Here is a 16593-nt window from a genome sequence, read left to right on the forward strand (position 1 = left end):
GAGTGGAAGAAGACTGTCTTGCTAAAACTTGAACAGGTCAGTGTAAACTTACCGCTCAGAAACATCCGGTTGAAACCAACTGTGAAAGTGTGGCTGGTCTTCCAGTATCCAAACATAACCACGTGGTTTCCAGCTGTGTTTACCAGACTCAATGATCCAGAATGAGACCGGTGATTGGCCTGGTCGCGTGTCACTCAAAGTGCAGTCAGCCAATCGGAGGAGAGGCTCAAGAGGCAGGTCTGCAGCTCCAAAGAGAAGCAGAGAGGACATGGAAATACACATAACAGCAGTTTTTACGACTTTAATCCACTGATGTATCATCTTAGGGAACCAATACCTCAAATTAAATCCCAGAAAGGTGCAAAATATGGGGCCTTTAACTTAAACAGCTTTTCACAAACTTATTTATCTGGCATTGAGGAGCGTTGATTGATTTTTGATCAATTCTTTGCACCTGGATCTGCTCCATTTACCTTGTCTTCCTTTGATACATTTCTACAAGTTTAATTCATGTCAGAAAATCTTAAAATAAGACAGTTAAGAGTTAAAAGAGCGCACACACACACACACTCAATCTGCATTCCAATCCTTTTATTTGCTGCGAATGTGGTACAGTAGCATCAGTGTGGAAAAGAAAGTGTCTGCTCTCAGAGGACAGACGACGTGACGATTTGCTTGACCGTGCTTTTTTAATTGTTTGAGCCGTAAAACTGAAAAAAAAATAAAAAAAAATAAGGAAGAGCTCAAGCCTGGTGTACAGCTGGTTGCTCTACTACGCGTTATATTCTAATGTCATATAAATACTGTCACAACTTTTAAACATCCAAAAATAGCTGGTATTGTGTTTATTTTTCACCCAAAAGAAAGAACAAGGATTTTTTTTTTTTTTTATGCCACATGGGAAAAACAGGAAAATGGCACTTTACACGTTCAAAATTGTTAGTCACCCTACACCCCTACTGCCTTTATTTCAGTTTGAAATTTACTAATAAGCGTCCCAATTAAAAGACATATTTATTTATTCCTCATGATAATGCACATCAAATATTGATTAGGAAATAAATTGGAAATTTTACTTTACTTTTATAGAAAATGAAAAACGGCACAGTAGCGTTTTAATCCTTGCTGATTTAGCTTTTTTTTCTTCTCCTTTAACAATATGAGAATTTTTCACAGTTACAGATCGACTCTGCGGCAAAAGGTTCGCAGCTCGAAACTTCACACGTGCTGGCAAAACTGAAATAGTCTATCCGCTCACTATGGCAACCAATCAGCTATGAATAAACAAGATTCTTGGACAGCGTAACTCAAACGTAGTGAGTTAAGAGGTTCACTGCTTAATCGAAAACAAATATGTTCCACCCAGAGCATATTTTCATCCACGTGATTAAGCTCCCCCTGGAAAGATACAGGAAAGAAATAAAAACAAGACATAAATAGAAGAGAAAACACACCAAACCAAAAAGGCACCTCTGAAACTTCTCGCCCGTTTAACTCAAACACCAACATCTGATCCGAGAACACAGAGAAAACTTAAATCTTTACAGCTCCTCTCCTCCACACAGCAAAGTGCCTCCTCCATGTTCATGCCCACAATGACACTTGTGCAAACCATTAACTGTACATGACAAGAAACGGAGCTATATATTTATATATAAAAAAAATGCCATCAAGCAGTGTGATCAGCTCAAGATTAAGAAAAACAAAAACACAAACAGTTCACCAGAATCATCATATTATTTTTTCTTTATCATACAGAAAGTGCTACCAGCCACCAGCGAAGAGAACCAGTGATCAAAATGATTGAAGCTTGCTGTACCGAAAGCAGACCAACATCACGGCTCTTATTTCAGAAGAGTCTTCAAATGAGCCTTATGATTTTTTCATCTGCGAGCTTTGGCCGACGGCGACTGAAAGCAACCGCCTGCGAACGCCTGGATTCTCAGTTGTGTAAAATCGATTAGATCGGCACAGGCGAATGCTTCTGAGGCCGGGAGAGAATAATGTTTGACTGAAAAGACACGTTTAACAGCCAATTTAATGTTAAACTCAGATCGAGTCTCGTAAACTGCTAATTGTGACCATTTAGAGGCAAATTTCACTCGTGCAAAATATTTTGCACGCAAGCATCAAGGCTTGGTGACCTCGGGAAGCACGTTTCTCAACTTTAAACTTTTGGAAGACTTTTTTTAATTCCATGGTTGTATTCATGTCGGACAAAGCTTTATAGTCTCAGAAAGAAACATTTATTTAGGCAATTGTTGGATTTGGCAGAGCAATAACAAAGAGGTGTTCAGCTAGCAGAAGGTAACGGGCATTCATGTCAAAATCTTTAGCTCATAAAGCTTTTAGGGGTTAAAGAGAATGTGTTTCACTCTGGGGAATCCTGACCAGAAACGTTGACCCAGCTAGAAAGAAAATAAGAAAAGTAGAAAGTCTTCATTATCCTTCTGATTTGCAACTACTTCATTTGAACAGTAGGGAACGGAGCTCGGCTGCAGCGACAGGTGATTCAAAGAAAAGAAATAAACGGTCACGCCTGCTTGTTCGGAAGCCGCTCGAGCGTTCTGTCCAAAGCCTTATTTTTAAATCGCTGGTTCTCCCAACATGCGAATCAGCTGCCTCCGACACCACAAGCTGTGGCACTACATGCTACAGATGACAAAAAAAAAAAGATTTAAAGTAAAAATAAAAAATCAGTGATTGAGAACTACTCTTGCACACGTTTTTTAATGAACCAACAAAGAGAAAAAAGACAAATAACGTCTTGAAGATTTTTTTCTTTTTAAATAAAATAATGATTATTGTTAATGTGTTTTTTTTCTAAGTCTTCCTATGGATAAAAAGTCGGGGGGGGGTAATTCTCTAGGAGGCCGCCTTCTTCAGATCCCTGATCTGTTTGATTATGTACGTCTTCTCGTTGTTGAACAGCTCGTCGTCGGAGCGGTCCTTCTGGAAGTTGCTCAGGAAGTCGATGAGCTTGGTCTGGTTCTTGAGCAGGATGTCGATGATGGGCTGCGTCTTGTTGGGATTGGCTACGAAAACCTGAGGGAAAAAACAAACACGTTTCAAGAACTCCTGTCGTAAAGCTCACGCCTAAATTTATTATATTCATATGTGTATTTCGGTGCATTCAGGCCTGGACGCAGGGAGGAAAACTGGATTTGCCACCATGACATTTAAGACACATTTTCAGTCCAGCAGAATGTTGTTACTGTCAAATAGAAATGTGAGGTTCCTACCTTAAACACGTGGAAGGCCTCAAACTGGATGTTGGAACTCTTGTCTCTGAGCAGATTCATCATCAGCTTGAGATTCTCCGGTTTGCTGATGTAGCGCGTCATCACCGTGAAGTTTTTCCTGTCCAGCAACAGCTCGCCCAGAAGCTGCAGGAGAGATTATTTAGAAAAATGTGACCAGGAAAAATGGGATTGTTTCTTGGGTAAAAGTGTCATTTGGTTTGGATGGTGGTGCCAGGAGTTAAACTGAGGGGAAAACAGACAGTAACAGTGGTTGAGAGGAAAAAAGTTGGCTTAAGAGTCAAAGCTGGGAGATATATGAGTCCAAACCTTTAGTGACTGCCTCTTGGTGACGTAGTTCTCAGAGATCAGCAGCTTCTCATAATTTACAAACACCTGCAATCACAAAAAGAACACACCTTTTTAAACATGAACAACATGAAATCAGACACCTTTCAGCCTCTAGTTTAGAATTTCAAATCTCGCATCATAGAAAAAATGCTGTTTTTAAACTTGAATGCGGACGTTCAGAAAAAAAAAACACATTAAGTATAACGATGAGGAAATTCAGGGAAGTCTCCCTCTTCTTCCACTTCCTCAAAATACTCACAAAACAGACACCAGGCTTTTCTACTTTTTAAATTAAACTAAAACATACATTTTTTGTCAGAACTTTACCACTAATATTATTAGCTTGTTTTTATCTCTGAAGCTCTGACTAACTTGTGCAGCTCGACATGTACACGGGCAGAACATCAAAATCCAATAAGGAACCCATTTTGTCAATGGCTCGACTTTCCCGACCCCGGGCCACCGTCTCCTGACAGGCAGTGACATCTGTCAGCACACGACGTCCAGGTAGAAAAGGGCACTTCTGTGCAGGGTTACTTCAGGCCGAGTCCCCCACGGGGGCCCCTGCCTATGAAAGGGACCCCTCTACCTGGGGGAGGCTGACAACATAGAGCCGAGCTTTGTATCTGGAGGCGTGTGGACACCGACAGGGGCCGTGCAGGGAAGTTTGAAGTTGTCAGAACTTGTGTTCTGGAGTCCAAGACCACGACTCGTTCAATGACACAAACCTTTAATGGAGAGATGACTGGGCCATTGAGCACTGGAGGGACTGATGCCTGATCTGATCACATACAGGCTGTGTCCTGGTCAGGTGCTCATTTAAAGCCTTGTTCGTGTTTATGTGTCCTCTGTGGCTGATGTTGCGTGACCAAAGAGGGATGTGTGTGTGAGCGTGTTGCATGGATGTGGTTACTGATGTTGGGAAGGCGTGTGTGTGTTTGTGCGTGTGCGTGTGTGACTCACAGCATCGTAGTTCTGTTCGAGGAACTCGGCCACAAGCACTTTGTGTCTTGTCAGGAGATCCTGCAAATAAAGCAGGAAAAACATGTCAACATAAGAAACTTATTAGTGTTAAACTTTTAGACATCTGAAAGCAGCTTAAAACAGAAGCCCCAGTGTTACCTTGAAGGTGGCGAAGGCGTCGGAGGCGATGTCGAAGGGGGACATCTCCACGTAGGTGAAGAAACTGTGGAAATCCTCCGAGTGGAGGATGATCTTGGCGAGCGGCTCATGGCGGATGCACTCCCGCAGCATGATCCCACAGTTCAGCGCTACCTGGGATGTATCGTACCTTTGAGCAGACAGAGAGTGTTGACTCTTTGGGAAGCCAGAAGAGGACGTGAAGTGTGCGTGTGGGGAACGTTCTGTAAGTCTCACCCTCTCAGCAGTGTGAAGAGGACCTCTTGGTGGGAGCAGAGGTATTCGACTGTGGGGCTCCTCGTCCCGATCTGCCTCCTCAGGATGTTGTTGAAGATCTGACACACGTCCTTCTTCCTCTGGAAGCAGACGCATAAACCTCTCGAGTCAAATTGCGAAATCGAGAACGTTTATTTATATTTTCCCTGTTATGTTTCTATGGCAGTTTAATCACGAGAGCAGGAGCACTCGTGATGTGTGGCAGGCGGAGGCTTGTTGTGTTTAAGGAGCCGCGCACAAAGACCCTTCTCTCCTCACCTCAAAGTCGATGACCTGCAGGTTCTCCACCAGCGATATCAGCAGGCCACTGTTGTACAGCTCCTGGGCGAGCTGGGCCACGGTCTCAGTGTGAGGCTCCTTGTCGTTGATCCCGCACAGGATCTCCTTCATGGACACCAAGCACTTGTTCACCTCCTCCGACGCCTGCAGGACAGAGTGGGTTAGATAGAGTTAATATGGTTCTTTCATAGAAACGTAAGTGGAGCAACGCAAATGCAAATAACGACCAAAAACAAACATTACAGATTGAGAGTCATTTTTTTTATGGAGGAAGGTAAATGCTGCTACTGACTTCAGCACGAGTTTGGCTAATTTTATCTGTCTGTGTCAGTGTCTGTGCATCTGTCTGAGAGAGAGAGAGAGAGAGAGAGAGTAAATCGTCTTGACAGTGAAGTGTCAGGAGATGACAGGGCCAGACTGTTCTCTGCTCTCATTTCACAAACGGCTGTCACCCCTGGACCCCTGGACACCCAGGCATCTGTACACACTACACACACTCACTCTCCCTCTCATACACACACGCACTCACTGTCTCTCACGCACGCACACAGTTTTGGGTGTTTTCTTTCTAATATAGCAAAAGCTGTAAATCTTTTTTATTGATCCATCTCGTTTACACCCAGGGCATGTGTCGTCAAGCAGTAAACGGCTGTATGTCAATGGAGCAACACACACAAGCTTGTCCTTCTCTACCTTGTCTGTCTTTCCTTTCTGTTTGATCAGGGTGGCCAGGTTTTCCTTCAAGATCCTGACGATGTCCGCCGGACTCTTGTGGGATTTACCGAACAGCGGCATGACGCAATCAAACTCGCCTTAGGACCTGGGAAACACACACAAGCAAACACAGGGAAATACGAAAGAGCAGTTAATGACAAGCTGGATGCAATAAATTATGATCAGGATTAGTTTGATGTGAGAAGGATGAGAAACTGCTTCCTAAGAAATAATACTGAATATAGAATGGCAATATTTTAAAATGTCTAAAAATCAGCCAAATTGATTTTGCAAAGCATTTCAAAAACTTCAGGATGACTCGAAACAAACACGATGCGTCCTGAAAAAACATCTTACAGTTGAAAACGAAAAAAAATAAACGAGTTAATAAAATCTCAAAAATATCCGCCCATCCCAGACAACCCTCCCCACCCTTGAACGAGACTCGCAGTAATTGACTTATCGTGAAGAATTCCTGGAATGGATGGATTTTAAAACCTCTGCTCTCGTATGACGACTCAACAAAAAGGCAGCACAGAGGGAGAACGAGAGAAAAGAAGTACGAATATGACGCTTGTTTGCGCTTCAGGATTCCTCTTGCACCTTGGAGACACATTCCAAAGTCATCTCTCGTCTACGTGAGCGACAGCGGCCGCCCCTCGGCCACCGGGCCTCAGATAATCAAAGTCATGGTCAAGACATTAGATTGTTACATAACTAATGTAACTGAAATCTACTTAGGAATGGACTTGTTCTCTCGACAGCTTTTTAAATTCTACAAATTAAATATTACCAAATAGTCATATGGAGTCCATTAGTTGTGTTAATTGAGTTTTTGGTTTATTACATGATAAAGCTTGCTAAATACAACCAAGCTCTTTTGCCCGGGTGATGTGTAACGAATGCCATGGACTGTTTGGGCAACACAAATCAGGAAGGCGCCAGAAGACATCGGTTACTACAGGACTCTGTTGCAGTCACATTATGGTTTAACTGGCACATAACATCCGGACCATCCGAGTGCCAAACAGGACTGTCAGCATTGCAGCGGGAGTGTCACAAATCAGGAGGTCAGGTTTGCAGGAAAACTAGAATATATAAAGTAAAAGAAAACCTAACGCGTGCACGCCGTGCACATGGACGTGACCGAGTGTGAGCATTCGAAAGTGTTCTGGCCTCTGCAATCCAGGCAGAGAACTTGTGACTGCTAATCCTCATCTGGGAATGTAAAAAAAGAAAAGAAAAAGGGGCATTATACCTCCACTCCCCTCCCTTCCCTTTAACCCTACCTCCATCCACCTCTGCTCCCATCCCTCCCTCCATCCACTCTGCGCTATTGGTTGAAGCAGGGGAGGATCCAGTGTGAGTCCCCCTTGTTTTTCTGAGTGTGATACTAAATCACCGGACACACCAACCCGAAGGAGTGAATTCCCATCTGTTCTTCAAGCTGTTGCTCGTTTTCTGAAAAGTTTCTGACCTTGACTAAAACAACGCCCTCGGTTTGCCCGGCAGAGTTGTGGCACCTAAGAGCCGGCACAAGCTCTGATTTCCCCCAATGAGACTGTAACAAATTGTGTATCTCATCACTTTGGCACAAATATCATTAACTTCAGATTTCATGACGTTGTCGTGGAGGAGCCATCATAACAAGACACCTTGACATAAGGAAAATAATGAAGAAAACAAGTGTGTCATTGTTTTCCCCAGAAGGAAGAAATTGCAGTTTCCTAGAGCCTCTGGAAATACCTGGAAAATGTCTGAAAACAAAAGCAGGTGTGATTTTAATGGCAGAAAAACAGGGACCGGGTGAAACGGCTACGAGCTGCGTGCGTTTTGTGGATCGGGGTTAAGAATAAACACGTCACTTCCTGCGTCCATCACACGCCATCAGATGTAGAAAAAACAGTGACGATTTTATGTAAATCTAGGCTAATCTCAATTTGGCAGTAGCTGGTTCTGTCACTATCACTACAGACATTGATGTTCAGGTCAAAAACACTCTCCTTAGATCGTACAAATCTTTCACATTTGCAACACTTAAGACATCAAAGGAACCTGACACTGTTTCATTAAAGCACTGACTTTGACTGGCTGGAATACTTTGCTCTATAAATCCTTATAGTTAAGTGATCTTTTATATAAAGCCTGGAAAAGAGAAGACACGAACTGCAGAAGATGAAAGAAATGTTTCGTCATGTACGATGACTATCAGGAGCCCCAGGGAGGAAGTGGCGACAATGAAAAATGACAGACCATTGTTGACACCACTTGTTGTGCAGCGATTGACGGTGACACACAGAACATTTGACTTTAGGGAATCGCCCTATTTCATTCCCACTTGTTCAATAATGTGACTTAAATCTTCAGATCTCTATTCTGTCTTTTAGTACTCGGAGAAAAATGTTGAGGTGCGAGACGTTTAAAAAATCCTGTATTTCAACAACAAGGCTCCTTCTGTTTTCCCTTCATTATGACGTTGCAACCACGAAACCTGATCCCAGTCAATATTTGTCTAAGGATAAAAATGCAATGAGGAAGTCAAACCCTGCACTTGCACAACCTTTCCTGCTTTTTGCATCCCATCATATGTGCACAATTCAGTTTTAGGTTATAAGAAGCTACAGTTGTAATATTTGCACATCGACCGCATCGACCGGTTACTAAACTTTTCAGATTATTATTAGCAAATACTTTAACGGATTAAACGCATCTGTGATTGGTTATTTCTCTCCCAGTCAGCTCATCTAATCACTAACCACCAATCAGAGCGTCACTCCAGATGCTGACTGGGTTAAGGCTCCTATAGGCGGCTATGGTTTTTGCATAGTATTATTTTGGGTGAGGGGGGAATTCAATTGTTCACGACAAAGATCGACGCCTACGATCACAGTGACCTGAAGCAAAAACAATCTAAAACCTCCAAAAAACTGAAGTAAATCTTTTGTTTGCATGAAAAGCGATTGAAAGGCCGACCATCTAAAAACCCCACGACTCACATCACATCCTCAAAAGGTTATCATCCGCCTCGCTATCAGCACTTTCCCAGCAGATTGTCTGCAGAGCCTGGATGTCACAAAGTCTGAGGACCTATTTCAGCCGTGAGCCCGCTCCTCCTGGATCTTCTGTGACCTTTCACTGAGACATGTAAAAGCAGACACGTAAAAAGAGAATAGCCTTCACTTCCATCTGGAGCAGACCTGTGCTGAACAGGCGCCTTAAGGTCCCTCGACCAATCGTGAGTCAGTCTCAGCTGTCAATCATGACATTTGTATCGAATCTTTATTAACCCTGTCTGTCTGCCCACATTTATGAATGAGCATTAGAGGTATGTGCTACTTCATAATAACAATAAAAGCCATTGTTTATGTACAAACTGCGCAGTGGTGATCCATGACTGCAGCCGAAGAGTCAAACATAGCAAGATAGTGATGTGTCTCACCTACATGCCACCCAGCCTGCCAGTAGTACTGACTACAATCGAGGCATCTCATAGCTCGTGTTTACAGCAGGTGTCACCTTGGTCCCGCAGCTCCACTTGTCATGCACTTGACTCTGCATTAAAAATAAATGCACCTACGCAAACTCTGCAAACCGTGACTAAGACATATCCTGCATCAGGTAAAATGTCAAAAGGAGACAAAAAGATGGCTGCTTCTGATTTGAGAGCGCTTCTTCTCAGCCAGCTGGAATGCAGAGGTTCATTGTGCATGGTAACACATAGAACTGGAATTGAAGTATTTAAGGAGGAGCCAGGAGGATGTTTACCCCTCAAACACGTCCTCTGTGTCTCTGTGTAAATGATTACAGCACAACACAACATACCAGGGTTTAGAATTTCAAATCTCAGTAACCAAACTCAAAACAATCAAAGCTTTTCAAGTCCTGATCTCAGATTGGGCGTCGTGTTTCACGCTGCAGCGTCACCACCCAGTCAGAGAAACATGGAGTTTCTGAGCTGATGATTCAGCATCACAGCTCATCCCAAAACTTCACTGAGGCCCTTTCAAGGCAGACGTTCACACGCCAAGGAAATCTGAAGGGAACACTCCCTCACAAAAGGAGACTGTTGTGAAATTATTGTTGTGAAAAGTCAATTCTCCCTTCTGTGATTTTGTTTGCTGTATTCCCAGAAGCTTTATGCCCTCTGCTTAGTCTGACAGGTACGCCTTGCTTCCAGAATCCACTCCTTCTGTAAAGCACTGTGTCAGGAACAAACCCAAACCACAGCTTTTGACATAACCTTTTTGATTTGTATAACAAGTCCAGAGGACTAGATTTCTTGAAATGATCAAATGCTAAACATGAATACGGCAAAATGACACCCAGACGTCTACAAGGTAAATGTGTAAATCATTCCTACCTGTCATGTATTATAAGTGTTTGACTACTGCACGCCTCAGTAGTAAAGTCAACCGTCAGTATTTATATGTATATAATTATATATTGTCTACATGTCAAGGCATAGGAATGTACACAGAGTAACACAGGATGTACGTGGTGTGGAATTCAGAATAAAAGCAGAGCAGACTTAGGAGCTCTTCAACGCACTAGAAGCCTAAAAAAACTACAAATATAAAGCTGTAACCAACTAATACTCTAAATAATATGTTTAATGGCCTTTCTAAATTGCGGATGAAGTGAAGAAAATATAATTTCCCTTAAGAATTTCGAGGAAAACCTCTGATAAGGCTTGGACATTTAAGTTTCTAATCAAGTTGTTGAGTTTTACACCAACACATTTACAAGCAGTCATTAACGAAACATGCATGTTCAACCTATGCACTTGATATATGTTGTATATTCAATATTGATTAATTCTGTCGATTATTTATATGATAAACCAATTATTTGATGTAGAAAATGTAAGAAGATTCTGAAAGATGGCTGCTACATCTTCATAATGATGTCGACATTTAAATAGACGCCTGGCTAAAACCTAATTATTCTATTAATTGTTGATTTGCCTGGGAGTCAACTAATTACTTTTCATGCTAATTCTTATTAAAGCTGTGTTATTTGCACATTTAGGACCGGAAGTGGTGTTGTTTTCATCATGGGGGTCTGGCAGAGAAACGAGGGGAGAACAAAAACAAAAACACAACGCACACACACACTCACACACACTGTGTATGTGTGCAACTGAGGAGTTAAAGAGCCAAAATGAAGGATGGTGGTGGAGGAATGGAGGCTGGAGCTCAGACAGCGACATGAGGCCGCACACACAGCCCCAGACAGCGGGGTTTAACCCGGCTACACCCCTCTCTCGCCCCCGGGCTCAGCTCGCTGGTTGTCGGGCGGATTTCCGAAGCTAACCGCGGTTGTCTGCTTGGTTCCGGGGAGACAAACACAAACCCAAGGGGGGGAAGTTCCTGGAGGCTGTCAGGGGGCAGAGGGAGCAGTACTTACGGGGGGAGGCTGCTCGCTCGGGGGCACGTTCGTCAACCGTCTTCCACCCGCTTCCAGTCCGCAGAACAGCCGAGGCTCCCGGGGCAAACCTCGAAGGCTTCGTGTGTCAAGCCAGGGGCCGAGCAGGGAGAGGGTAAACCCGGCGTGAGTGGAGGGAAGCTGCCGCGGAGGAGCCGGGTGTTGTCGCGGAGGAAATAGTCCCAGTTCTGCCTCTAATTCCGGGCGATATTCGTCTTATTGACTCGAACGCTGTCACACGCTTGCTCCGCAGCGCACGTCGCGTCACTTCCGGCTGCGGCGCGGCACACCCACGCCAGCTTGACGCATCAGTATCTTTCCAGAGTCTCGTTCCCGTCCGCTCACAGTAAACCTTTGTCACCGCCTCTCCCCTCAGCTTTTACTCTTAAATACCATTAAAATAAGTGCAAATGTCATTAAGTGAAACAAATGTAAAACCCCTGTTCTCACAAATACATAATTCACCGTTTTTTACCAGTGAGAGGGAAAAATAAAAGGGAAAGGAGAGGTTAAAGGTAGCATAGTAAACGTATTGGAACGGAACCCAGGCTGAATCATGACGTATACAGTGGGAAAAGATCATTGGAGGTTAGATATCACGTGGATTCAACTGCACTTCCGGATCAGAACACATAAATAACATTACCAATGTAAACATGTGTTTAAGAGCCAATAAATAAGCTATTAAAACTTAATTTTTATGATCTTCTTTAACACTTTAGACTTTATTTATTTTTGACTTCTTTGTGAACCTTTTGCTAGTTTTATGTTATTATCCTAAGTCTTTGAGTTGCCTTTTATGTATAAAAGTTGCTGTACAAATAAAATGTATTATTCTTATTTTTATTAGGGCCCGAGCACTGACAGACAGTGAGGCCCCATTGAAATTGTAAGGATTATTATTATTCAGGCAAACGAATTGGCTTTTTGAGGGCGTTAACATTCTCAAATCCTTACCAAAATTTGCAGAAAATTTGAAAGTGGTATATTAACATTTAGGTTTGGTTTATCTGTTCATTCCCATGATAAACTAAGCAAATCATAATTATTGTGTGTGTCTGTGTGTTTGTGTCATTCTATGCTGCTTTTGATACACATTTCAGAGAAAGACATTGTATTTTCTATTTTAATACATATATTAGACAGCCTTACCTAAAAGTTACTTTCATATTTTTGGATTTTAGATACTGGATAATTTAACATGCTTTAAAAACCTATAACCCAGTAGTTTCCAACCTTGGCTTCTGAAGCCTTACAAAATCACAGTGTGGGACACAATTCTGAAAATTCATGCAAAACCTTGTAGTTTATATTTATTAATACAATTGGACCACTCACACTGGTGCAATTGAATGTGATACAATAAAAAGTAAAAATTATAGAGGAAACCATGTCAGACTTTATTAAAGCTGCTTTTCATTGTACATACAATTCAGACTTACATATTTACAAAATATACACAGATATGTCTCATTATAATATCTTTATATCGACACCATACTTAGTAGATATACAATAGGAAATAAGGACAGTGGTCGCTGCAATGTGCTGCATAAAAAGAAACAAAAAAATAGAATAACCCTTCGGATCTCCCCGCCCCGCTCTGCGCGAGAAGTGGGAATAATTCAATAAGATCTATTGCGTGATCACGATCAAACACTGACAAGTTTAGTGCCCGGCGTCAGCTTTCACGAGAGGGCAGAAAATAAACTCTCATCATGTACAACAGGGCCTGGTAAAAAATACTCTGATGCGAGAGGTTTGGAATTGAGGCGGATGAGGAGCATGCCACAAAAAGAGTCGACGATGACACGGAGAGACGAACGAGAAGAAACATGACCCTCTTCACGATATGCATGCTCTGGAGAGAAAAACGACATGAGGTATAGAGAGGACGACATCTGTACAAGTGTAACAACGAACCGACACATATAAAGCCACAGGTTAGCTTGCAGGTTTGCAGCACACGGTTCAAGGTCCGAGAGCTTTTCTGGAGAGGATCTTTTTTCCTTTCACAAGTCACCGACATGCATTTTCTCAAACAAAAGAAACAATATCAAGAGCTCGAAGCATTGCCAACAAAACCACAGTGGTGTTGAACTTGGCTTCGCAGAGCACAGCAGCTTAGTTCTGGGTGCGGCTGGTTTTAGTGCGACATCTTGGTGTTTTTATGTCAGACGTTCAACAGCGAGTGTGGAAAGAAGCATGTGTAGAAATCTGAGAGTATAAAACATGTTTGTGCGTTGACGGGTGTGTCACAGCAGCTGTTCGGCAGAGGTGTGCCATCAACCTGTTATCATCGCCACTACCAGGCCAAACTAACCAATCAAGCCTCGACCTTCTCACCCCCTCCCCTGCTATATAACTCACAATCAGTATTTGTTTTTGTGTTTTAATAACTCCACCAAGATAGTGACTAAGCTACATTGTGGTGTCAAGTAAACACTTATTGCTTGGTGGTGCAAACGTGTCCAGCCGGTCTGGGCCCCGGTCGGCCTGCTCGCTCGCTTGCGGAGCAGCGCCGGCTGTCACATGCCTCGGCGGGGCTGGGAGCAGAGGACGAGGACAAAGCTGCTTTTGTTGCTGCTGCAGCGCCAGAATAAAGGTTTCAATAAAGTTTGCAAACTAAATATGGACCCAGCGTTACAGCTATCAAGGAAAATCTGAAACACCTTCCTCCTGAACAGGTTGTTCAGCCTTTCTCGGGGGGGGTTGTGACACTTGCTGGATTTGCATCACACAACACACACATATGCAAGAATGCACACATACAAAGACATGTAGTCGACACACACAGGTATGCAGTCACACCTGCTTGCCCACATGACGTCTTCCTGAGAGGTAAATCCAGAGTAGCTCAGAGCTGGGTTAGATCATCCTTCTTCCACATAAAAACAAAGAATGAAGGGTAAGACATGTGACCGCCAGGTGGCGCTGTTGGTGACATTCACATGGTGATACATCAGACTGCGATGCATCGAAGTCAAAACAAAGGTTGAGGGAAGCTCTTGTTAACGTGGGTTGAATGCAGCATTCTGCAAAAACTGCTTCTACACCAGACACCACAGGGATGTAACCGCCCGTGTGCCGCCCACATACATATAAAAAGACTTACAGCTACATGTCCACAAGGTTCCACCGGCTCAGTGATGCTCCAACGTGCACCGAAAGCACTTTTCTCTCCTTCATGCTGCAGCCAGCTGACACTTTTCGAAGTATCTGATACTAAAGCCGTCGTATCGTGTGAAATTCCGCTCAGAATCTACCTGTCGAAGCTGATGCACAGGTTCATAAGCTGCTGACGCCTCGTGTTTAGTGCAGGTATTTGAATTTGTCTTTGATGCTACATAATCTTATTTTAAATAAATGTTTTAAAAAGCCACACAGAAGGTGATTGAGCTCTTGTATCTTTAACGTGAACATTTTTAAATGTCAAAGAAATAAGAAGAGTAATACTGCCGAGTGGAAATGAGCTATGGAGGTGGCTGTGAATCCTCAGAGAAACTGGGTGTAGTCAACATTCAGCATTGGAAACACGGCTAACATTCGCAGATACGATGATTGTTTTGGAGATGTTGTTTGTATCCGACAAACTGCAAGGTGTTTGTGAGCATTGAGATTCTGTCAGAGGCAGCTTCCGGTTTCTTGAAATTCCACCTGGCGATGACTTCAGGTGGAGTTCGGGGGGGAAAAGTGCAGTCGGTTCAGGGTTTGATGTCGGAGAAGCTGGTGTAGGTCTCGCTGCAGCTGGAAGAAGTGCTGATGTTGCCGGAGACGCTGCCGTCTGTTGGACAAACGCAGGTGGTGTTAGTGGGCAGGAGAGAAAGGAACAATGTTGAGGTGTGTGCACGCTGGGCATGTGGATACCTGAGCTGCTGAGCGACTGCGACGACTTGGACTCTGAGATGAGGCTGAGGAGGTTTGCCGCCGCCACCCAGCCCTCCTTGCTGCTGCGGAGGTTCCTCACAAACCTGCAGAGAGTCACACAAACCGGAATGTTACCTGGTGACATCAATATCCGTTATGTAGCAGCGAGACATGCGAGACAAAGAAGAAGACATTCACCACTGTCCGTCCTCTCCCTCTCGGATTAGCTGCACCACGTCTCCACTCTTGACAGACAGCTCCTGAGGTCCCGCCTTCTCGCAGTCTGCTACCACCGTGTACTTTCCTGTGGCCTGAAGGGGTTAAAGGTCACGGAGGTCAGCGGGGGGATTGAAAGGTGGCGAACGTCAACAACAGGCATCCCGATCATTTATCATATATATGTTTGTAAAGGTTTTGGGTTTCAGGCTCACCAGCTTCTTTCCTCCGTCATCCTCGGGGTCCGAGTTAATGGGGTCCTCGCCGCTGGAGTAGCCGTCGTTCTCTTCCGATGCGTCCACCGAGAGAGACGTCTTGCTCCAGCCTGAAGAAAAGGAGGGAGAGGGAGAGAAATGAGTCGGGTGGGGAGGAAGTACATGGCATCAGGTGAATCTGGATTTACACACAATCCCACTCTCTTTCCACGTGGCGTTAAAATGCTTCCTCACACGTTTTTCAGCAAAAATAGCTCTACAGGAAGTGGGTGCTTCTCAAGTGGATATTTTGGGATGTTTGTTGTTGCGAAATTAGTAAAACTTAATGGTATTATGCTCTTATTTAGGTTTACAATTTTTACCAGGAGCAAACAGAACACAACTTGGAAAGAGAGTCCCAGCCCCACATACACATCCATCTCCCCGTGTGGAGCACAAGTCAAACCAAAGGCACTTCAAAGCCGAAACCCTCCTCAATCACACAGGAGATCAACAGAGTGAGATCCTGGTGAATCACATCGATAAAAAAGTAAAATAATGTATGATCATAGGAAAAAGGTTTGATTAATATCTTCGCTGCCAGTCTGAAAAATAACTTGGTGAGCACCGTGCACGTTTTGCCTAAATCTCCTTATCCTCCACGCCACCATAACACCCAATGGTAGAAGAAGACTGAGTGATTGATTGGAGGTAGAGAAAACGTCATTGAGCTGGAGTTGAGATTTCAAATCTTTTGTTTGTGATTTTAAAGTTAGATTAGACAATAAACCTCAAAACAGCAGCCATTTAAATGACTGAGTGGACATTTCGCTGCACTTTACCTCTCCTTAAAAATCAATCACAACACCACAGCAAACCTCCACCGTGGCCCG

General features: G+C 43.5%; 2 protein-coding genes across 3 annotated transcripts in view; both read right to left on the reverse strand.

Moving 5' to 3' along the window:
• Positions 1-576: 576 nt before the first annotated feature.
• On the reverse strand, positions 577-11684 carry cab39l (calcium binding protein 39-like). Its single transcript, XM_061066959.1, has 9 exons — positions 11406-11684; positions 5979-6105; positions 5265-5429; positions 4968-5086; positions 4713-4881; positions 4554-4613; positions 3570-3635; positions 3243-3386; positions 577-3045 (listed from the first exon to the last, which is right to left on the reverse strand). Exons 2-9 carry the CDS (start codon positions 6078-6080, stop codon positions 2866-2868), a joined length of 1005 nt encoding a protein of 334 aa, XP_060922942.1. The 5' UTR covers positions 6081-6105; positions 11406-11684; the 3' UTR covers positions 577-2865.
• A 1132-nt stretch (positions 11685-12816) lies between these two features.
• The window catches only part of LOC132996648 (guanine nucleotide exchange factor DBS-like), a 34087-nt gene continuing 30310 nt past the window's right edge, over positions 12817-16593 (reverse strand). For both annotated transcript variants that reach the window (XM_061066974.1, XM_061066975.1), the window contains 4 exons: positions 15722-15831; positions 15489-15601; positions 15291-15394; positions 12817-15207 (listed from right to left, as the gene is read on the reverse strand). In XM_061066974.1, the coding sequence (XP_060922957.1) occupies positions 15128-15207; positions 15291-15394; positions 15489-15601; positions 15722-15831 (407 nt within the window). In that variant the 3' untranslated portion in view covers positions 12817-15127. The remainder of the gene's footprint in view (positions 15208-15290; positions 15395-15488; positions 15602-15721; positions 15832-16593) is intronic.

This window comes from Limanda limanda, chromosome 23 (assembly GCF_963576545.1).
Source record: "Limanda limanda chromosome 23, fLimLim1.1, whole genome shotgun sequence".
NCBI classification, from domain to species: domain Eukaryota; kingdom Metazoa; phylum Chordata; class Actinopteri; order Pleuronectiformes; family Pleuronectidae; genus Limanda; species Limanda limanda.